Source organism: Lissotriton vulgaris, chromosome 5, assembly GCF_964263255.1.
Source record: "Lissotriton vulgaris chromosome 5, aLisVul1.2, whole genome shotgun sequence".
Classification (NCBI taxonomy): domain Eukaryota; kingdom Metazoa; phylum Chordata; class Amphibia; order Caudata; family Salamandridae; genus Lissotriton; species Lissotriton vulgaris.
The window spans coordinates 216,577,051-216,601,658 of NC_141693.1; the positions used below are offsets into that span (position 1 = coordinate 216,577,051).

A 24,608-nucleotide genomic window follows, 5' to 3' on the forward strand; every position below is an offset into this window, starting at 1 on the left:
CGTGAACTGCTCATTAATACTGCAAGAACCTACAAGTGATTGTTAGCCTAATAACTGGGAAAGTGAAATATTACGAATACGTATTTATTTGGATTCCTATTGTTAGGTCTCATTGTATTTCTTTTGATAAAGATACCGCTATTTTTATAAAATCAGTGTGGTGTCCATCTGTGGTGTTATCACTGTGTTTCTGGGAGTGTGGTTGCAAATACTTGACACTGGAGATAAGCCTGCCAAGCTACCGGAGGGTGAGCAGGGGTTATCTAAGAGTGTGTCCCACCTTTCCCTGACTTTCCCTGACTAGAAGCAAGGGTCCCTATTTGGACTAAGGTACCTACCTCAGCCAACTAGAGACCCCCAGTTCTAACATTAAGGATTTAAAGGTATGGTTGCTGTTAGAGCTTGTCACTTTGTGCAAAGATGCAATGGCTACTATGAAGGCAGTTTTTATTGTAAGGAATTTCAGCCCTGCATTGTGCATATGTTCAAAGGGTGGTTTCATAAGCTTTGTTAGTACAAGGTTCAAATTCCACGTTGGTGTGGGGACTGCTCTGGATGGTGCCAGATTCTTTAACCCTTCTAGCAACTGGTGACTGAGAAGAAACCCCTTCTACCTCTTGTGTATGCCACAATGGCTGTCAAGTGTACCTTTAGTGAGGCATAGGGTAGGTCCTCGTCCAATATTTTAGGACCATGGCTTACTCAGCTCAGGTCATGGAATCTATTTCTCTGAAGTACCAAAGTCGGAATCTGTTCCATTTAGTGAAATAGTGCTTCGTTGTCGCTGGTTTCCTTGCTTCTTTTAGGACTTCCATGGACTTCCAAATTCTATGTCTTCAGTAGCCATGCACCTAAGCGGGGTGTTTTAGGTTCTGGCTGAAACACTTAACCCTTCTGCATGGTAAGTATGTCAGGTTGTGACAGTAACATGACATTGCCCTATAGTAGCTCGTCCAGATCAGAGATCCATATTTATCTGGCCCAATACAGTGCAATGAGGATAGGAGTCATGGTTCCTTGATTGTACTTTTCCACCACCAGGCCTGACCATTCTGTCACTAAGGCTTGAGTATCTGGACACAAATATTTGCATTTTGCATCCTCCAGGGTTGAGAACAGGTCTAGATGTGGAGTTCCCAACCTTTTGCCGATCCGGACCACTACCTGCGGTTTCATGTCCCACTCATACAAGGCATTCTTCTGCCTCTGCTTACCCTAAGTGCTTCTGGGTTTTCTATTCCTAGTAGATGGATTGCTATTATGAAGCACCTCTGTATGGACCCTATCCATAGGTCCTGTGTTAGGGTGGATGGTAAGCAAGACCTTGCCCTCACACACCCTTCATACCCCCACCCGTCCATTTGTTGAGACAGAACATGGAGGTAATGTTGTCTGAACCTGCACTATGTTCCTTTGAACTGTGACTGGAAGGCCTTGAAAGATACACATAGTTTCGAGTTTCAACACATTTATTTATTGCTCCATCTCCTCTGTGCTCCAGAGACTCCTGGTATTCAATGTCCCCATGTTTGTTCTCCATCTCGTGAGGGGTGCATCCATCATTATGTCAACAGAGGGAGCTGGTTGTTTGAAAGGTCTGTCTTCAGTGAGTATTATTGTTCCTTCTTGCCCTACGCTGCTGCCCTACCTGAGGCTTTGAACTTCCTTTTCTGCGGCCGGGCTTGGCTCCGCCATCAACGCTACCAGCAACCGGCCGGGCTTGGCTCCGCCGGCCGGACCACATCCCCCAGCATCCTCAGGGGCACTGTGACGACGGCGCCTGCTAACTGCGCGCCAGGAGGCGCATAAAGCACCGGTAGGGGCTGAGCCCCTTGTTCCTTCTTGCCCTACGCTGCTGCCCTACCTGAGGCTTTGAACTTCCTTTTCTGCGGCCGGGCTTGGCTCCGCCATCAACGCTACCAGCAACCGACCGGCCGGGCTTGGCTCCGCCGGCCGGACCACATCCCCCAGCATCCTCAGGGGCACTGTGACGACGACGCCTGCTAACTGCGCGCCAGGAGGCGCATAAAGCACCGGGAGGGCCCTCCGCGCGTGGGACGCGCCGGACGAAGCCCGGACTAAGGGCGGACAGTCTAAGACAGTCCGAGACTGGCAGAGACTGGGCTGGGCCAGTCACTCTGCCCGATATCAGGTTTCCAGGAGGTGAGCCATTGTTATAGCTGGGGGCTAACTAGTATTACAGTTCCTGTCCAGGAGTGGTTGAGTTGTTCTGTGGCTTTGAGAATATTGTTTTGTTTACAAACCGCTTCCGAGAGGGCTCTGTCCATAGCTCTACGGTGTGTCATGTCTGGCAAAAAGGCATCCCCTGTTAAAAATACTATGGACAACTATCTACTCCAGGTAGTTGCCAAAATTAACAGTGACAGGAGATCTTCACTTGGGCTGTGTACACCACCTAACCCAAACACACCAACATCACCGGTACCAGCCCTGGCCCAATCCCCTGAGCCACACAGCTCCAGTAGTGCTCCCGCTGCTGTTTCTGACCACGCTAACAACTCCACAATGACTCAGTCAGTCTATGTAGAGTCAGCCAGAGAAAACGAGGAGGAGGCTGATCAACACTTATCGGAGGATAAAGCCCCCACTCCGGTGCCTGCATCACGCACTACTAGAGGTGCCAGAAAGACTCAGCCAAAGCGTGGTGGGCTAAGATCAGGTCGAAAAAAGCTAGCTAGTGTGGATCAAATCTTATTTAGCTTGCCTGTCCAGAATGATATCTGTCTTAATAACGGTTTAATGAATAACTTGGCTGTCTTAGTAGAAGGTGAGACCCACTCAAAGAATCCTCCACCTGGTGTATTAGAGGGCCGTGTGTTAGGGGTTGCTAATCTAATCTCCTGGAACTTAGCCGGTCTGACCTCTAAACTTGATTGTGGGGACTGGCTTGGTTTTGTCACTCAATCTGATATCTGCATATTCCAGGAGACTTGGGCATGTGAACCTGTCTTTATATTAGGATATTTGAACTTTTCTGTACCAGCTGTAAAGGGTCCGAAAGGTAGACCTATGGGGGGGCTTACCATCTGGATCCGACAGTCGCTAAACCTCTCAGCTAAAAGCATAGCTACCAGCCACAACGACATACAGTTGATAAGGATAACTACTGACACTCTTGGGTCTCTTGATATCTATAACATTTATGTTAGGAGTGCTAAAAGTGGCCGATCCGAAGTACTATCAGCCTTGGATAACTTCCTTGATGAACACTCCCAAGAGAATAACATTGTTATAGCAGGCGACCTTAACCGGATGTTTGAGCCTTTGGTTGCGGGAGAGGCCTTCACTGGAGCTGAAGAGGACTCTCTCTGGGGTATCCCTGAGTTACAACTGAAACCAGTCTCTCGCTGGACTGAGGACATAATAGCCATTAATGCAATGTGTCTTGAAAAAGGCCTGAGAGCCATGAATGGAAGAACAACGAGGGACAAAAATGGCTCTGTAACTTTTGATAATGGGAGGCACAAAAGTAGAATTGATTATGTAATTTGTAGTTTGCCTTTGTGGCCCACCCTCTGTAACATGGAGGTTACCGTGAGACCAGAGAGTGACCACAACCCCCTATGTGTGACTCATAAATGGTGGTCTACGGAGATAAATTCTACTTGTACGAACGACCTTGCTCCACCGCTGATCATCCCTGAGAATAATATGCGTAGGCTAAGATGGGATACTGTAGTTAATAATCAACAGGCTATAGATACCATCAATAATGAAACTGACCAAGTCATTTTAGCTATGGAATCGATTAGTGCCTCTTCTATTGGCTTGGGGGGCGTGGTCAAAATTCACGATACCCTCTTTGCCAAGATCAGGGTGCACTTTTTAAAACCTGATAAGCGAAAGGGGGCTATGGTCTGTAAAGACGCACGATGGTATAACACTGATTGTAGGAAGGCAAGACTCGCCCTTGGTCATGCAATTAAGAGGAGAGACTGTGTATCTATTTGTCTTGCCAGAAAGGAATATAAAGCATGTATAGAAAAAGCCAAGAGGGAGTGGGACGAGCTACACTGGTGCAAATTGAAAAAAGCCAGCGACAGGAAGGATTCCAGAGTATTCTGGAACATCGTAAAAGGGGGTTCTGAGAGAGCTGAAGAGTCTCCAAACAATAATGTCTCACAAGAGGCATGGGTAAAATTCTTTAGCTCACAATATACTCTTAATACCCTGGTTACAGATGATGATAGTTTCACCATGACGTTTTCTGAAGAGAACCTCTTCACTCACAAAGAGTTTATGTCTGCTATCTGCGCAGTAAAACGAGGGCGAGCTCCTGGTTTAGACGGAGTACCCGCTGATATCTTTTTAAATGATAGGGAACGCTGGTGCAAATATATCTATTTGCTCATCAATTCTATTGCTCAGGGAGCTGACGTCCCTGATTCATGGAGAGGTGCTGTGATCATCCCTGTGTACAAAAAGGGGGACCGTGCTCAGCCATGTAACTACAGGCCAATTAGCCTAATTGACACTGTGCAAAAAATTGTCGGTCGTGTGGTGGTCAATAGGCTCCTCGATTGGGCAGAGGATAATAACATTTTATCTCCCTTCCAAGCAGGTTTCAGAAGGGCAACTAGCACGGTTGACCAAGTGTTCCGCTTTCAACTGCTACAGTGGAAGACTGTGGTGCTGGGGGGAGGCAGCCTGTACGCGGCATTTGTCGATTTGCGGGCTGCCTTCGACCTAGTTCCGCGGGCCAAGCTGTGGCAAGTTTTGCATAGTTTGGGGGTCCCGAATGAATTACTAACAATGATCTTGCGCCTCCACGAGTCTAACTTTGCTAAAATCCAATGGGGTGGCCACGGGATGGTCACAGCTGATTTCCGTGTTGAGCGTGGAGTCAGACAAGGGTGCTCAATGGCTCCTACCTTGTTTACATTGTTTATAAATGGTGTAGTCTCCCGATTGGTACCTGCGACAGTTGACGCTCCCTCTCTTTCAGGCCTAAAAATCCCCATACTAATGTTTGCGGACGACACGCTAATTTTATCAAAAACCCCTAGTGGCCTGCAGCGTGCTCTGTTGATTTTTGAGAATTTTTGTGGGGAACACGGACTCGAGGTGAATACCACTAAAACTAAACTTATGATTTTTAAGCCGCATCGCAGCTTCAAGTCCAAAATTATGATGAGCGGCCGGCCTCTAGAGTTAGTTAACTCATTTACATATTTGGGTATCCAAATCGCCGATAACAACAGGTGGAGCCAGCACTTAAACATTGCTACATTGCGGCATAAGCAAATAGCGGGCGCTATCAACTCAGAGCACAGGAAGTCCCTAACTAAACCTGTCAAACCAGCCCTATTGGTTTATGAAGCAAAGGCTATTGGGTCTGCACTTTACAGCGCAGAAATGTGGGGCTTTGAAAAGCTTAATTCTTTGCAAGCCTCAGAAAACAAATTTTTACGGGCACTCACTGGTACTCTTAAAAGCACTCCGTTGTTACCTCTACGATACGATCTCGGCAGGAAACAAATCAAGGATCTAGCCAGATTACGCCCGATCTTGTACTGGCGTAGACTCTGGACTACTCCCGAGCTCTCGCATTATGCCGCGGGTTTTGTGGATGTCATCAAGGCTGATGGCTTCCACAAAATAAGCTGGCTTAATTCACTGAAAGCTATATTATTTGAGCTTGGGTTGAGTTCTTTATGGTTGAACCCTGCAGGCGCTTTATTTCCCTCTAAGCTTGTCTTAAAAAATATTTTTGGGGAAAATGCTGCTAATAAAATCATAAGCACTTCTAGCACTGGGTCCATGTCTATATACTTCCTTGAGGCAAAAATGTATCCAGCCTTGGAATCATACTGGGATATTATCTCAAAGCCAGGTGACACGAAGCTCTTATTTCAACTGAGAGCTGGTGCACTCCCTATAAGAACATTGATTGCTAAATGGGGTACAGGTGGAAGTAACATTTGCCCAGCTTGTGGGACGGGGAAGGAGTCATTGGGCCACTTCTTGTTTTCTTGTAAGGTTTACGCCAAGACGCGTTTGGTTAGAACCTATGTGCAGGAACCTCGGGACAACATGTAGTTCTGTAGCTATGCGAATCATATGTACGAGCCCAGTTACTTGGATTGTGATAGCTACAGCAAAATATCTTGGCTGGGCGTGGGCCATCAGACAGAGACTGCTAGTTAAATAACTATTCTCTGTCTGAAAAAATGGTCCCCATGAATTTGAAATCACTGCTTTTTATCTTTTAATGGCTTTGTATTCAGACAGACTGCTAGTTAGATACTATTCTCTGTCTGTATTATCTGTTTTTCTGTACTTGTATTACTGCTTTTAGATTACCAGCGTTCTATATCTTGAAAAACTTTTTACTAAATGTATTAATCTTTTTTTTAACCCTCTATCAATTATTGTAATGAAAAAATCTTTTTAATTGAATGTAATTTTATATATAGTGCTGTCATTGTGTTTGACTGACAAATTTAATTCACTTTTAATATTCTGTGTATACCATGCTTTTATGAGTAATAACTCGAATAAAGCACTTTTTGACTTGACTTGAGTATTTTCGTATTCCTCTATTGCATCTCCTTGTGTAACTTGTTCTAAGACAACTACAAGGTCTTCCCAACTCCCAACTTTCTGCTGCCTGTGACCAATGTCTCTGTAGCCAATGTAACAGGTTTCAAGTGCAGCCTAACATTTTTTATGAGTGTTAATTATGATGTCATCATGCCCATCAGTCTCCCCACTGTACTCATCACCATCATAGGTTGCCCCTTCTGGTCGAGGCAAACTAGTTCTGTCAATGCCAGGATTCTCTTTTCTCCACAGGCAAGGCTTTCTCTTCTTTGAAATTCCCTTTGGCCTGAGAAATGCCTTTTCTAGTTCCGATTATGGGGGGGGGATGTTTCATGGATGATAGAGAACCTCCAGTTGTGTAGGACTTCTATTAATGTCCTTTTGCTGTCCTTACATCGTTTCAACGACTTTGTCTTTATCATCCAATCATCCAGGTAGGAAAAACTTGCCCTCCTTTTCTCTTAAGACTAGCAGCCACTGCAGCTAGGTATTTTATGAAAACATTGAGTGCTGAGTTTACTACGAAAGGTAGCACAATGAACTGGTAGTGCAACTTATCTATGATGCATCTGAATAACCTCTTATTCTGTTGTTCACTGACACATGGAAGTATGTGTCTTTGAGGTCTACTGTTGCCATACAACCCCCTCTACCGGGAGTTGCATGACTTCCTGCAGAGATGGTCTCTCTTCTCCGAGCTCTCCCCGAAAGGACTACCTTGGACTGCTGGTGTACTGCCACTGTGTTGGTGCGCTCTGGCTTGGCAGTTGTGCTGTGAAACGTAAATGAGGCATCACGGAGTAAAACACCTAAATCTTCTGCATGCTAAGTATGTCTGGTTGTGGCGACTGCAACATTACATTGATTGCCCTATATTAGCTCCACCAGATCAGAGAACCAGGTTTGTCTGACCCATTGCAATGTAATGAGGATAAAAGACATGTTTGTACTTATCTGTCACGGGCCTGACCATTCTGTCGCTAGGGCTTGAGTATCTGGGTGCAACTGTTTGGCATTTTGTAGTAGAGAGACCTCTTCTTTTCAACATTGAGCACACTCTGTTCAACATCAAGCATCAAAATATTCTTTTTCCATGCCAAAGGTTCCATCTAACAGAATTCCATCTTTCTTCTGTGCTCTTGATTACCTATCGGAGTTGAAGCCAGATCTGCAGGTTTGTCTCCTGCGATATCCTTCGGCTTGGATCTGAGGAACTCTGGGCTTGTATTTGCCCTGCACATCTGTAGATTTTGAAGTCGAGGTTACTTGGGGTGTTTGGAGTCTGAGCCTTTTGGCTCCGTCCCCGGACGCCCTTGGGAAGTTAACTTCTGTTTGCCGCCCTTGGCATTTGTCGCAGTCTATCTTTGCGTTGCTAGTCATCGCTGTAGGTCTCACCCTCTTAGCTGGAAATCTGATTCTGTGGCTGTGCCATGACATTGTGCCCTTTGCTTGTCTTTAGCCTTGAGTGTTTTTGGCTGGAATTCAACTTAGGCGTCACAGCCCTCCAATATGTGGTCCTTGGGTAGACAAGTTGCAGATTTGTGGTTACCTTCTATGTGAATTTGTGAGAGCATTTAGGAAAGAACCTGATTGGCGTTTGCCCCCATCCCCAAATGCATTTTATGGCCCACACAGTCAATTACCTTGTGGCAATCAGGGTTAAAACCTCCAAGGTTTTCGGACAAAAAGGGTGATTTTTCTTGGTGTCCTTCTATGCACAATGTTCGATTTGGATGAAAAAAATAGTTTTCTATCTAAATCCTCCATTCTTCTGCTGCTGCTGCTGCTGGTAATCCTGGAACCATATTTTCTGGATCCAGACTCAAAGGTGGAAAAAATGAATAGGAAGATGGTGACTGGGATGTACTTCTGATGTCATTAAAGGAGGGATATAACGCCAAATGGTCCACGACGACCACTCAAAAAAATAAAACAGAAATTCCAGATTTAACCACTAAATGGCAGAATAAAGAACAGTATTAAAATCGAAAAGATTCATGCTTCAAAATTATGAAGTAATGCTGGCTGGAGCACGAGGTGGTTACATCTCTTCAAAGTTTAAGGGGTGCCACCTCTTTCTCCTGAGGTAGTGCATGGAATGTGACTAAGCTTACTAAACAGCATAGAGTGTCGGGCAAGGGCCTTAATGTGCCCCAAATAGACTGATAACTGTGAGATTGTGACCATGGAGACACCACCATTGTTCTCTACCCTTCCTTTGGGCCGGGCTCAATGTTGCACAGCACACATAGTGAAACACCCTGCTGGTGGTGATGATTGCTAGAGGACCGTCTCATGTGATGACAGTAAAGAGTTTTCAAGGAGGCAGAGGTAAGGGACCAAGACCGACATAAAGAAGGCTTTTCACACCCAGTGGACTGTGAAAAACCTGACTTAAGCAGGCCTGCAGCAGCACCAACCTGGCTCACAGAGACAGCCAAGGGTTTTGCCGGGGGAGCTCAAAAGCTCACAGAGGGTGGGGGAACTACAACCCATAACAACCAGATGCTGTAGGAACAGTGCAAAGCTGTGCAACCACATGTAGCATTTCTTGGAGGCTTAATGTTGAGAAGTTCAGACTTCCTCTGTCCTCACCTTCTACGTGTATTTGTCATGAGCTACCGTAACAGAGAGAAAGAAATAAAAGGCTGATTTCTTCTGACCGAACGAGATGGGTAAAAGATTATCCCAGAGTGGGATACCACTTGGCTCAATCACATCTGTCCTGGTGATAGTACACCCAGGTCGTCTGTGTGCAGGTACAGAGTTTCCGTTCTCACCAGCCAGAAAACAGGCCATATAATAATCAAAGGAAGGTGGGAAAGGGTAGCAAGTACAAGTGCTGCCCAGACCCCTCCTGAAACATTGTGGGAGCATGGATGTCTCACCCGCACCAGGCAGCCACCTTCCAAGTCTCTTAACAGCTTTCCCATTCCCCTTCTCCACATGCAGGGGTGCCCTGGGAAACCCTCCAGATGTGCTTGCGGTTCTTATCCAAATCCCAAGGGAGTCAGAGGCAATAAACAAGGTGCAGATCAAACCTGCTTGGACCCAAATCTGAGAATATGTATCAGCTGGTGAAGGATACATTTTGACTCTGCCCTTCCCCTCAAATCCCATTGGCTAGCAGAGTGAACAAAGACATGGGCAGCAATGTGCTTGTCGATTTGAAATCAGCAGATTGGAGGGAAAAGAATCCTGTTCTCCTCTCATCTGTATCCTGTAACTCTGGCCAGGAAGAAGGCCCTCTAGTTTAAGTTGGCGATGGTGGCCTGAGACCGGATGCCATCATTTGGATTTTCCATGCAACTCAGCACGGAACACCAAGTTAAAAAACATGTTTACAAAGTGAAAATCTGTCATGATTTTCCATTTCAATACGAACACGGTTTGCAGATGACAATATGACTGCCAGAATCTTGGAATAGCAGGATATGCCCCAAGGAGGCTATAGGTGTGGAGAAGCTACAAAATAGGTGAGCTGGTGGTTTTCTCTATGGGAAAGAAGGAGTGTGAGGCTGGCAAATTGTTGTTGACTGCAGTTTGGAAGTTTCATCTTGCTTTGTCTCTCTGCTCCCACCAATTCCCCCTTTAAGGCTCCACTTTGGGCCAGTTGTGTCCTTTTAGAGATGTGTCACCCAGCACCCCAATTAAGACCTATCCAACAAGCCCAGATGTCTCTAACAAATCCAAAAGCCCCAAGCTTCCCTCTTCCAACTCTCTTTGAATTTCTGGACTCCTTCATTTGTTCTGGCTCCCAATGCAAGCCACAGATGTCTGCTCATAGTCTAAAACCTGGTTATTATATCCCATTCTGACCTTATCTTTGCCCTTCAAATTGATTCAGAGCTCAAAGAGGTATGCTTCTAAGTTCCTACGCTATGAAACCTTCTGCCAGTATTTTAAACAAATCATTCAGTATAACTGTGCACATTTCTAGAAATGGGGTACCATAACATAGGATACAGTGACTTGCTAAACTATCTGCCACGTAGGCTGGAGATGGAGTAGCAAGGTAAGCCCTAAATCTCAAACAAAGGGATAACCTAACTCCTGCACTGAAAACACTGAAATGGTTCCATTGGTGTTTAGGCCTACACTTAAGAATGTATACACAATGGATTACTCTGGAACAGGTTCCTACGTATAAGCTGAAATCATCTTCGAGTCACAAAAATTGATTATTTATTTGATTTATTTTAGAGGTTTTATATAGCGCTGGCTTGAAGCAGAGGTATCAGAGAGCTTTACCTGAGCAAGAGGATGGTAAAGGTATAAAAACAAACATACATCAACATGGAGTACCATCAAAACGAAATGGCTTGGATTTACACATGTCAAATAAAACAGATAAATAGAGCAAGAGCTATATACATGTATGACATGGAGATGGGAGATAAGATTTAGTATAAGGGTATGGGAATGTGAAAGGCATAAGGGCAGCAGGTAGTAGGGATTTGGACGTGAAAAAGGGGAAGAGTAGCAGATGAGGAGAATTTGGTAGGAGAGGGGGGGGAGTGGGAGGAGATGGGAAGCACTAGGAGTGAAAGCAGATGAGTAGTGGAGGGGGAGAGAGTCGAGCCAATATGATGTGGATGGAGGCGGGGAGAGGTAGACAGTAAAAGAGTAGGGGAGATTTAAAAAATGGAAGGGGGAGGGCGAATTCAGGGTGCTGGTTAAGACTCCAGTATTTATGGAGGAGGTGCCTTTTGAGGTCATTTTTAAAGCTGATGTAGGAAGGGTTGCATCTGAGGTCTTTGGGGAGGGCATTCCAGATATTTGGGGCATTACCAGAGAAGGAGCGAAATTGTATGAATTTCTTCTTTAGCAGGGGTGGGCTTAGGAGGAGAGCGTTGGAGCTTCTCATAGGTCGTGTGCTACCCGCTTTGCAGAGTTTATTGGCGAGGTATTGCAGTGTATTTTGGTGAAGCACTTAGTGTGTAATGCAAGCAGTTTTGTAGGCGGATCTTCCTTCGATGGGGAGCCATTTAAGGGGTTTGAGGGCTGTTGAGATGTGGTCGAAGCGGTTGCAGTCAGTGATGAGCCTGGCTGCAAGGTTGAGTACCGATTTGAGTGGAGCTAGGTGTACTTTGGGGATTTCGGTGAGGATGGCGTTGCCGTAGGCAATTCGCAAAAGGATCAGTGATCGGACTACTGATTTAAAGTCATCAATGGGGATAAAAGGCTTAATTTTCTTGAGGTGACGGAGAGTGAAGAGGGCTCCTTTAGCCGAAATTTTAATGTGCACATTGAGAGTTAGGCTATTATCGATGGAGATACCAAGGGATTTTACTGAGTTGGACAAGGAGAGAGAACAGTTGAGGGCATTAAGATCAGATATCCAGGTCTCGATGGGGAGAGGGTTGTTTTTAGGGGAGAAAAGAATGATTTCAGGTTTTTTTAGGGTCGAGTTTGAGATGATTTAGTTGGAACCAGGACTGAATCTTAGTGAGGGTGTTGTTAAGGTGAAGGATGTCCTCGTGGGTTTTGATCTTATAGTAGAGCTGGATATCATCGGCATAAAGGTGGTAGTTTATTCCCGCTTGTTTTAGAATGAGGGCGAGGGGTTCCATAAAGAGGTTTAAGAGAGAGGGAGAGAGAATAGAACCCTGGGGTACTCCTAGGGAGACTGGGGTGGGATTTGATAAGCAGTCTTGAATTTTGATTTGCTGTGTTAGGTGTTGGAGATAGGAGAACCATTGTGGGAAGTACCATTGAGGCCGAAGCGATCTCTGAGAACATTAAGTAGGGCAGAGTGGTTAACCATATGAAACGCTGCAGAGAGATCAAGGAGGATAAGTAGGCAGGTCTCACCATTGTCAAGGGAGTGGTGGATGCCATCAACAATGTTAAGCATGGCAGTTTCGGTGCTACATCCTTTCTTGAAGCCTGATTGTAGGGGGTCCAATATGTTGACATTTTCAAAGTGTTTATCTAATTGAAGCAGGACACATTTTTTGAGGGCTTTGGAAAGAAGGGGGAGGTTAAAGATGGGGCGGAGATTGCTTAGGTCATTGGGGTCAGCCTTAAGGTTTTTGATAATGGGAGTGAGTTTCACAAGTTGAGGGGAGATGGGGACACGTACAGTGGCAAGGGAGGTGTTAATGATTGTGGTCCAAGATGGGGCAATGATGTGTTTAAGGTCTTGGACAAGGTTAGAAGGGAGGGGGTCTTTAGTATGGGAGGACGGTTTTAGGTTAGCAATGATGTTAAAAACTTCACGCTCTGTTACGGGGTGAAATTTATGCCAGAAGGCATTCTTTTTTTAGTTGTAAGGGTGGATGGTTTCAGCATGTGTGGCTGTGGGTAAGCGTGGGGAGTAGTTTAGGGGATGTATCGTAATGGGTGTGTGTGAGGAGTAGTAAGTGTCTGGTGATGTAGTAGGTATGTGTGAGATGGGATCAGGGGGTGTGGAGAATGCGGTTTGAGTTTTTGAAGTGATGTAAGGGGAGGGTTGGGAGTTGGTTGGGATCTGAGTTGAGAGGAAGGATAGTTGTATTTTGGCGACTTTTTCCGAGATGAAGTGGGCAATTTCTTCACATCTAGCAGTCGAGGCCAACGGATTTGGAGGTGCGGAGGATGTTTGGCTACAAATTATGTTGAACAGTTCTCTGGGTCTGTTTTTGGCCCGCTCGAGTTGTGTACGGAAAAAGGAAGCCTTTTCGTTAAAAATGTGTTTCTTGTATGTTGCTCTAGCTAATCTGAGGAGTGCAAGATGTGAGGGACAGGGATGCGGTCTCCATGTTCTTTCCACCAGTCTAAGTGAGCGTCTTTTGTTGTTGAGCTCTGAGTTAAACCATGATTTGGAAGGGATATTTCTTTGATTATTCAGTTAAGGCGGGCCATTTGGTCTAGGGTATCAGTGACTGCTTTATTAAAGTGTTCAGTAAGCTCATTTGCATTATGTGAGGGGGGGAGGGTGAGAAGTAGAGCTTTAAGTTTAGACTGAAGTTCTCCAGGAGGAATTAGATTTATGTTTCTGGTCAATTTCTTAGGATTAATGGTTTTAGTGAGGGGGAGGGGGTGCCATGGTAGGAATGGTGAATAGTATGAGGTGGTGGTCGGACCAGTCAATGGGGACGATATTGGTCCGGAAGGCCAAATCCTTATTGGTAATAATAGCGTCCAGGATGGCTCCTTTGGTGTGGGTTGGGGAGAGGTATAGTTGTTTGAGGTCGTTAATCTCAAGAAGATTGTTGAGGAGGGTGATTGTGGGATCATCAGTATTGTTCTAATAGAGGTTGAGATCTTAAAGGAAGAGATTTTTTGAGTTGGAAATTTAGGATTGTGTCAAAAGGTTGTATAATTCATCAACGAAGTGATGATGATCACCAGGAGGGTGGTCGATATTATGTAGGCGAATTGAGTTCAGCTTCAAGGTATTCGAAGGTAGAGTGGTCGGCGTTGTTTACAAGGGAGAGCTGAAGTTAGTTTTTTAAAATTATGGCTAGACCACCTCCTAATCTGTCGGGTCTGTCTTTTCTGAGGATAGAGTTTCCAGGAGGGGAGAGTAGGGTCAAGTATGCTTGTTGAGTGGTAATTGAGCAAGGTTTCCGTGAGGAACGCGATGTCAATGGACTCGCTTAGTATAGTTTCCGGAATTTCAGTGGCATGTCGGACTGCAAATCGACAGTTCACAAGCATGCAGGCAAGGGGTTGTGTTTGGGTGGGCAGGAGTGGATGGAGGTGAGTTGAGGAGGGGTTCTGAGGGAGACTGGAGAGGAGGGGATTCTGTTGGTCCCCAAAATAACGGGGATGTTAGAGTTGGGGAGTTTGATTGATGAAATAGAATGGTAAAAGTTGCCTAGGTCAGTAAGGTCGGACGGGGAGAGATGTCTAGAGGTGCAACGAAAGGGGAAGGTGAAGGAAGGGGAAGTGTGCTCAGGGCAGTGTAAAGTCAAAGAAAAGTAGACATAGTCAAAATGAAAGCAATCATGAACAATATTAACATATGGATCAGAACAGATCTAACACAAAAGCCTAAATAATTAAGGCATCCATTGCAATGTTATTACACTAGAGACCTTCAACGGTCACACATAAAACATTGGAAACGATTAGAGGACATGTGCCGGAGGTCCGCATCAAAGAACAAGAGCCGTCGACGTTTCGACCCCTGGCCGTAGGCTACGTTAGGTCCTTTAACGGGGTCTTCATCAGGCCTAAAACATCCCGGCTGCAAACTACAGACACTGAGATATTACCGCCCCCGTCAACCTTGCCCCTTCCCTCTCCTGCACTTGTCCTGATGAAGACCCCGTTAAAGGACCTAACCTAACTATCCATATGTTAATATTGTTCATGATTGCTTTCATTTTGACTATGTCTACTTTTCTTTGACTTTACACTGCCCTGAGCACACTTCCCCTTCCTTCACCTTCCCCTCCCCCCCCCCCCTCTGGGGCTTTTCAAAAAGTATTTAAAATGTACTGATAAATGGTTGATACCTGGTATTGTAAAATAAATGACAATACCTCTCTCAATTTTTCTGATTGATGTTTATATAGTTGAGAAAGTGTAAACAAGTGTTAGTGTTCGTGTGTGTAGCACATAACACGTTTCCCTTGCGGGGACCCCCCTCTTACACATACCATATAGCCCCCAGGTCCCCGCGACTGCATGGGTTCAACCCCCCTTTGTGTAACGTAGAGGTGCAACGAGGCCTATGCATGAGGCAGCGGAGAGGGTTAGTTCTACAAAGATTGTAGTTAGTGGGTTATTTTTGACTGGTATAGGGGGAAATTGCGTGCTTGTGGAGGGTTCTGGAGCTGTGGGAATTAAAATCTGCTCTAAGTTGTGCGTGCCTCTTCTATTTCAATAAATAGCAGAGGAAGCAACCGGGAGATATGAAATGGGCGCCAATCAAAATTTAAAGATAGCGACCTCGAAGAAAAGAAAAAAACAAAACAAGATCACTTGGAAACAAACATTCAGGCAACAGAAATAAGGGGCCTCAATTTAGGGCTTCCAAGCCCAAAGGTATGAAATGCCCTAAAAGGGATCTTGAGAGGCAAACTGAGGTACATCCCCTTTAGGAAAACATGATTTAAAAAACAAAAAATCCATTTGGTAATGAAAGCTGTCCCACCAGGACTAGCCTCAAAGGTGATAAAGATGGATTCAACTGCAATCCTCCTACAACTAACCCCCTTGTAATACTTTTAAAATATCTTCCAAACCCACACAGAAGCATCTGATTTTCCTTGCAACTTCTGCATAATCCTACTGGATGATATTTTCCCTCTCAACATCCCCTATTTGTTCATTTTTTGAAGCACCCTGAAGCGGTCTCAAGCCAACATATTTGGCTCTATAGAAAAGCCTCCTCCTATAGAAAAGCCTCCACAAATAAATAAAGTGCACTAGACTAAAAGAAACTAACTTTCTCAGGATTAGACTTCCAAATTGATTAGTGGTTCCAACACACAGCGGAGATTTAGGGTCATGAGAACCAATACTCCACTCTGAACAAGGCTTAATAAATCGAACGAGCGCCAAGGAACAGGTGGAAATGGTGGATCCTACAAGATGAAAAAGAACATAACTTATTATAAATAGAACATATATATTAAATAATATCCTTTCAGGAGCAGAGAGGAGGTTTCAAATACATTATCAGGCTTAGAAAAAGAGCCCAACAATGGATGACCAAACATTGCAAATAACTGATGCGCATGGATAGGCAACAACTGCAATATTGACAGTACCTGTTTCACAGGGCTCCACAACTTTCTCTCCTTTTTCTCCTTGCTCGTCCTCTCCCGAGACATTGGATATCTGTCTTCTCACAGTTTTACCGGGTCCTGCACCTGACGTTACGCTGGCAACAGACAGCAACGGAATAGCTTGGCTTTCCTATATTAAGAATTATAAAAGCACATGAATAACTAGGTCATGTACAAAAGTGCCCTGCGTGGATTTATGCTGAATACACCCAATTTCTTGCAATTGAACTGTTATAACTCATCGTATTTTTTGCCCAAATTTCATTCTTTTTTTTACTTTTTATTTTAATTCCTTAGGCACTATGTGCCACATATATTAACTTCTTGTACAGTATTATACTTAAACAACAACATTTTCTGATTAGCTACAGACTTGGACAATTAAGAGCTCAATTAAACAGAGACATTAATGATTGATAATGCTGAACAGATGGGACATTACACAGTAGCTTTTGGACGGCATTCATTGCTTGATTTCCATCTAAAAAGAAAACCAGGATTGCTTTTAACATTTGTTTGATTTTCCCTTTTTTGGCAGAGGTGGGAAACCATAATTTTGCTTGTGCACAAATACAACTAAATGTCAAAGCCGACTGGCTGCCTTGGTCTTTTCATTCGGGGCTGACACAATCTGCTGTTTCTGTCTCTTGCATTGGCTGCTCGTCTGTGAAGTCACTGAAATCCATCTGGGCACGATTTCTGAATGTCAAAAATGTTCCACCAGGATTCAGACATTTTAAAAGGAATACCAACATCAGCTTTCAATTCCACTAAGTGAAATGTAACCATATTGTGAATACAACTTGTTTTGCAACTTCAAATGTAACTTGTATAACATTGACTATATCCTGTGAACATCAGGCTGACCGTGGTTGCTTGTGTATATGCATAACCTGTAATGCTTGCCTAAATTTGAGCAACAGCAAGGCCAATGTATGTGGTCCGAAAATCAAAATGACAGACAAGAATGCTAAACAAACAATTAGGTTAAATATAACAATTTTATTTTTTCTTAGTTCTAGAAATAAACTATTCCATTCCTTTGCTGCAATCAGATGGAACTTCGGTAAGACATTTTGTAACTATTTTCAACCACAGACTAAAGGCAGTCAGAGGCCTGACAGGCAGATACCCTGAGCAAGGTAATAAATTACTAAACAGACTGGTCTCTTTGTAAATTTACCAGGATCAACAAGGACTGAGCAAGACAAGGCACAAGGGCTTGTGATGAAGCAGACTATTCATCTTAGCAAAGTCACTCTGCATTTATTTTGCACAGGGTCACGTGCACCCCATAGCAGTAAAACAGTCTTGGTGAAAATGTCTCGGAGAGGAGACCAGCCTAGAACACAGTCTATATGTCAGTGACAGAACTTTTCGGACAGGCAAACACATTCCCAGTGAGAAAATGAATTAGAAGATGGCATCGGAGGTCACCGAGCATACCTAACACAAAACAAATTAATTACTTACCTCTAGGAGTAGTTTTGCAGCTTGAAGAATTTTCTGGATGTTGTGCATTTTTCTGCCATCTAATGGTTGGGTCCAGAACTCCCTACTTGTATAATAGTTTCTTATTGTTCTACTTTTGCTGTTGTTGTTGTTGAGCGTTTAGTGTTGGTCCAGCCTTTCCTGACGTCTGACACACTACCCGGAAGCCTTTACATGTGGTCGTCATCTTCAGAATCTTTTTTCCCCTGGTGACTGTATATAGTGTCCAGTGAGCTTCCTTATGGTTGTAACCTCATTTCCCCTCTCCCGTTTACTTTGTTGCGCCTCATTTTCTGGGAAGGTGGGTGGGTCTCTCGACAGAGCATTCCCTAGGGAGTGACCGTGTGGGTGCCTAGATGCGAAGAATTGGCATTTTGCATTTTCTGGTCTTGCAAACAGGTCTATTTCTGGTGTCATCCACTTTTTGAATAGCTTCTCGATCACTGCCTAATTCAGCTCTCACTTGTGTGAGGTGGTTGGTTTTCCACTCAGCTTGTACACCTCTAAGTTGTCTATCCCCAGTAAATGTAACATTGTTATGGTGATCTGCTTCTGGATAGCCCCTCTCTTTGTCTTGTGTACTAGCTTTGTTAGGGCAAAGGATTTTTACCCCCGTTACTTGTTCGGATAGAACATTCTCGCTGTGGTGTCTGATTAAACTTGGATTGATTTCCCCCACAGCTGCTTCTGAAAGACTTTTAAGGCTAAGAATACTGTCTTTAGTTCCAGCAAGTTTATGGCTGTACCGCCCCTTCTCGTCTCAAGACTCCTCTGATCTTGACCCTCCCCATATGAGCTGCCAATTCTATAAGCTTCAGTCGTGGTGGTCACTGTTGGAGTTGGTAGCATGAAGGCTCTTCCTATTGTTACATTTGTCCTGTTCCACCATGCCTGCACTCTTTGTATGACAACCACTATATACGAAATCCCCCGCTGCTTGTGACCATTGGCTCTGGACCCACTCCTGGATTGCCATCATGTGTCACATTGCATATAGTATTAGTGGTAAGCATTAAACTATAGTTCTGATCAACTTCTTCAGAGTCCTCACTGTCAGAGACTGACCCTTCCATTATTGGCGAGCTTCTTGCATTATCAGTATCCTCTTTTCACAAGGGTAGGTTTTCACTTATGCTAGGCTGATTTTTGGGCCCCAGTTAGAGCTTCTCCTGAGAATCTCAGCTATCACTGTCTTTATGCGGTTTCTACATTCACATAGTGAGTTTACATTCACCAACCAGTCATCTAGGTGGAGGTACATGTGTATTACCTTTCTTCTCAGATGTGCAGCTACTGCTGCTAAGATGGTTTTTAACACCTTGAGAGCTGATATTTTACTGAACTGTAGCACCCTAAATTGGAAGTGTGTTTTGTCTATTACGAAGTACAAAAACATCTTGTGCTTGTGGTTCATTGGTTTCTGTCGGTATGCGTCCTTTACGTCTATAGTCACCATGTAATCTCCCTGTCGGAGCTGTGGGGTGACATTTTGCAGCATTGTCATTTTGAACTTCTGTGCCTCACAAGGAATTAACAATATTAATGATCATGCCCTAATATTTTCTGTAGACCATTTGAAAAGTTAAGTTTGTGCAAATGGTGTACAGAAAATATTAGGACATGATCATTAACATTGTTAATTCGAGCAATAATAAGTTGACAAGGTCAATTTAATAACGCTTGCAATGAACAGTGTTACCACTTGGGGTACGGATACACGGACAACAAGCATTGGAAATGCAATAGGTCTCGCATTAGGAAAGTTTGAGCGATTGTTATTGTAAATGACACTTTTTTATTTATGTGTTGGTTTTGAAAATAGCAAAATTAATAGCTTTGTCAGTTACAATGTCAATAGTTTTAACTTTCGCAAATGTGACACCTATAGCATTTGTAATGCAATGTGTGTTGTATTTACGTGACTTAGATGTATTGATATTACAAATAACAATGGCTTTTATTTTTGTGGATGTGGTGGTGGATGTGGCGGTGGATGTGGTGGTGGATGTGGTGGAGATGGTGGATGTGGTGGTGGATGTGGTGGTGGTGGATGCGGTGGTGGTGGTGGTGGATGGGGTGATGGATGTAGTGGTGGTGGGTGTGGTGATGGATGTAGTGGTGGTGGGTGTGGTGGATCTGGTGGCGGTGGATGTGGCGGTGGATGTGGTGGTGATGGTGGATGTGGTGGTGGTGGATGTGGTGGTGGATGTGGTGGTGGATGTGGTGGTGGTGGATGCGGTGGTGGTGGTGGATGGGGTGATGGATGTAGTGGTGGTGGGTGTGGTGATGGATGTAGTGGTGGTGGGTGTTGGGGATCTGGTGGCGGTGGATGTGGCGGTGGATGTGGCTGTGGATGTGGCGGTGGATGTGGCAGTGGATGTGGCAGTGGATGTGGTGGTGGATGTGGTGGTGGATGTGGTGGTGGATGTGGTGGTGGATGTGGAGATGGATGTGGAGATGGATTTGGAGTTGATGGTGGATGTGGTGGTGGTGGATGTGGTGGTGGATGTGGTGATGGTGGATGCGGTGGTGGTGGTGGATACGGTGGTGGTGGTGGATACGGTGGTGGTGGTGGATGGGGTGGTGGATGTAGTGGTGGTGGTGGATGCGGTGGTGGTGGTGGTGGTGGATGGGGTGGTGGATGTAGTGGTGGTGGGTGTGGTGGATCTGGTGGCGGTGGATGTGGCTGTGGATGTGGCGGTGGATGTGGCAGTGGCTGTGATGGTGGATGTGGTGGTGGATATGGTGGTGCATGTGGAGGTGGATTTGGAGTTGATGGTGGATGTGGTGGTGGTTGAAGTGGTGGTGGATGTGGTGATGGTGGATGTGGTGGTGGTGGTGGATGCGGTGGTGGTGGTGGATGGGGTGGTGGTGGATGCGGTGGTGGTGGATGGGGTGGTGGTGGATGTAGTGGTGGTGGATGTGTTGGATGTGGTGGTGGATGTGGTGGTGGTGGTGGGTGTGGTGGTGGATGTGGTGGTGGATGTGGTGGTGATGGTGGATGTGGTGGTGGATGTGGTGGTGGTGGATGCGGAGGTGGTGGATGCGGTGGTGGTGGTGGTGGATGGGGTGGTGGATGTTATGTGACAGTAGCGGGGGTGGGGGGTGAACGCTGTGGTAGAGATGCTACTGCCTCCGGGAGTTGTGATAAGGCTGCCAGCTGCAAGGCCGTGGTACAGGCTCCAACCTGGCAGTGACAAGGCGCCCCCATAAGTGGCACACAGATAGCCTTGTAATCATGACTTCTAGACTTAGCGTATCCAGATTACTTTCACCTCTAAGAAATTCGATCAGCTTAAACATAAAGGTGGATTTAACAAAGAACAACCCTTTTTACACGATTAACTTGCGCACAGAAAGCAAAGTATTCAGTTTGCGACAGCTCCTCCGTTTCCGATAAAGCAAGACCCGCAAATTAAAAGGAAGCTTTCTAAAGAATTATTTACAGCGTGGAAGGCGCCCGGCGTGAACCCTCGACAGATGCTAGGTGTGACCTTTCACTAATTGTACTGCCTGTTTGCTCGGTGAAGCGGCACGCTGTAGACACTGTAACACGCGTTGGATAAAGTGCCAGTTCTTTTGAAGTTAATGGATTTCATTGTGCAGCATGAGGGGGGCAATATGGGCCCAGGTGGGCTGTTTGCACCCACATAATCTTGGCGGGGAACTTTGTGAGCACTGACAGTTGCCTCAAAAAATGCAGGCTGCTATGTAGTAAGATTTGAGGGTCTGTAAATATAGACTTTAAAAAAACAGTAAATAGGCTCTTGGTGTGTTGACATTTTAAAACTGATGACTTCTCACTTTCTGTAGTTAACATCTCATCTGCTGGGCAAAGCGTCTGCACCCTTTCTGGTTGTTTATGCTGTCTCACATACTTAAAGTTGCGGCAAGGTTGTGCTGGGAGAGAGAGAGTGGGGAGGAGAGTAGGAGGAGGGGGGGGAGGAGAGTAGGAGGATGAGGGGGGAGGAGAGTAGGGGAGGCACGGCCTAGCGGCCGTGCAACCAAGAAGTGAGGGGGCGGAGCTGGGGGAGATAAAGCAAGACCCGCAAATTAAAAGGAAGCTTTCTAAAGAATTATTTACAGCGTGGTGGAGGCTGTGAGAGAGAGAGAGAGAGTGGGGAGGAGAGTAGGAGGAGGAGGGGGGAGGAGAGCAGGGGCCTGGAGTGCGGCTGAGGGAAGTGACGAAATGCGACACGGCAGGCAGGGGAGGTGGCGGAGCGGGGGTGTGGGAGGAGTGCGCCTGAGGGAAAATCCATGCAAGGCAGGCGGCTGGGGGCATGTGCACGCGCTTTCAAGCTCAATGCGCATGCGCATTGAGATTGAATTTCACGGGCACTGCAAGGAATCGCCACGATTCCTTACAAGTTAGTTAAAGAGTGTTTAAGCCCCCATAGTCTCGCAAGCTCGATGCGCATGCGCATCGACAGGCGAGACCTAAACAGGGAAGGCATCTTCCTTGAGAAAGATGAGAATTGTGGGGGCACTCATGGGCAGGGAGCGGTGGGTTGAGGTATTCCCAGATCAGGGGTTACAATCTGATGTGTCAGAGCACTGTAAGCCATCAAGTGGGTTATAGAGTCTCCAGGAGATTTAAAAACTGGCCAGATTATTACCTTTCACATAAGCCAGAAGATGGTGAAAACATATAGATGGTCATCTATCTAAATGGTCGAAAAAAGGTTTCGAGAAAAGCACTTCTACATAAAGAGAACTAAAATAGTCAGTAGACATTGTGCCCTGACATGAAATTGAAGATAAGGCACCAATATCTCAGGAGATACATGTCAAGATGGCAGCCTTTTCCTTTGAATACAAAACGAATCCTAAAAAAGGGCTAGATAAGTCTTGGAAAGCTTGGAAAAAGAAGCACCAGCATTTAACAGTTTCCCTTATAAAGTGAATGTAAATGACTGAACCTCAAGGATTAGAAATCCTTGGAGCATGCATGCAGCATGTGATGTAGTGACTTAGAAACATGATTGAGCCATTTCTTCTAAATGAAGAAGTCTGCTCGTTAAGGTGGACTGCACGCATAGTGATTTGGCAGCAATCAGAGCCCGGGCTGGCTGTTGGAAGACTAATCTGTAAATTAGATGGATAGGGGCGTGTCCAAAATGGCGACTGAGTAAGCTGCACTCCTCGGAGATCTGCTGGATCTATAGGATCCGTGCGGCATAAACCGCTGACGAGATCCCGTCGGCCGCATCAGTCTCCGCCAAGCTGCAGAACACACGTGCACACTGGGAGAGTGACAGCAACCAGTAAGAAGCGGTCTGCTACAGTGTGTGGCGACCGAGCGTGCTGAAGCATTAAAGGAGCTGGAACTGGAGGAAGTCGGCGGCTGTGCGCTAGTGCTCTGATTGCCGTCCCCGTCAGACCTGTCCCATGGTGCCCGCTCTGCGTCCCTCTTGTGCCTTCAGCTGGTGAGCGCTCAGGCGGCCTGGTGGGGTTATGGGGGGTTGTAGCGGTGTGGTGTTATGGCCTGGGCGCAGAGTTGCGGTTGCAGACGGGTCCAGGAGATCACTATTGGTTGCACTCACAGTGCTGGGCGACTGGCTGCCACACTGGGACAACCTCAAGACATACTTACCTGCCTCCATTACTACCAGCAGAAGGAAGTTATCATGGTAGCCACCTGAGAACATGAAAATCAACGACTCGGATGGCTTTACCATGATCTTTCCCCGATAACACTGCAGCGATGGAGAGCCCTCAAGCCCCTCACAGATCTCCTACAGGCCCAGAACATTAGATATAAATGGGGACATCCCTTTCGTCTCCAATTTGAGCTGCAAGAGAAGGTTTGAGTGGAACACGCTCTTGAGGATGCCCGAGCGCTCACTGATTTGCCGGTCCTACAGTCTTCTGCACGTGCGAGGTCCCCACAGCGAGACTCCTCGTCCATAGACCCAACTGACAACGCTCTAAACGGCGGAAGACGAAAATGTTGAGCTAGCAGTCCGAAGCAGACAGCTGGGAGGCTAGCACCAGACTGCTCCAGCACCTCCAGCGGGAAGGAGACCATGTGGGCGCAGATGGTGATCACTGATTAGTCCCAGGTGTCTTGTTCTTTCAATGGAGCCTGCAACTCCTACCCAGCCTTGCTGGTCGCCACAGACACTTTTTTATATCTCCTCTGTCACAAATCCAATACTTCGCCGGTGTAGCTCCTTCGTGTTGATACTGAATCCCTGTTGGTCTTGCCTAGGACATGGACCCAAACTATTGCTCTCTGGTTGTCCCCAGGCAGGGGACCAGATTGATGTATCATTTCACTTCTTTTTCTCATGTCTTTCTACCTGTTTCTGTTCCTCTCTCCTCACCCCTGGTAAGGATAAACCAGCATGCTCCCAATAGGAGGCCTGATGCACCCTTCTGCTGTTGGTGTAATGACATACCCCTGTACATGTATTTGCATGGTACCGTCCATAATTAACCTCAACATTAGGGGCCTTAATGCACCTGCTAAATGCTTAGCACTCCTGTCCTTCCTTAAAGTCACTAAATGCAACATTTGTATGTTACAGGAAATCCAGCTGCTCCAGGGTGATTGACGACTGTGGCGCTTTCGTTGGTTCAATCGCCAATTTATTTATTTATTTATAAAGTTTTATATAGCGCAAACTAGATCCCGAAGGATATCAGAGCGCTTTACAAGAGAGGCCAAGAGTGTAATGACAACAACAAATTAGTAAAAGACGGGGATCATACAGTAAAACAGAAGTACGGGGGCCATAAAGGGGGCAAAAATAAGCGTAGTAAATAACATATATACTTCTCATCTGGGGTGGCCATGCGCGCTGCGGTGGCTATCCTGTTTCTTAT

At 45.7% G+C, this 24,608-nt stretch overlaps 1 protein-coding gene across 1 annotated transcript in view; it reads right to left on the reverse strand.

The window, feature by feature from the left end:
* The window catches only part of PNPLA7 (patatin like domain 7, lysophospholipase), a 1,710,105-nt gene that overhangs the window by 1,323,033 nt on the left and 362,464 nt on the right, over nucleotides 1–24,608 (reverse strand). The window contains exon 12 of the mRNA XM_086921192.1: nucleotides 16,272–16,419. Within this exon, the coding sequence (XP_086777318.1) occupies nucleotides 16,272–16,419 (148 nt within the window). The remainder of the gene's footprint in view (nucleotides 1–16,271; nucleotides 16,420–24,608) is intronic.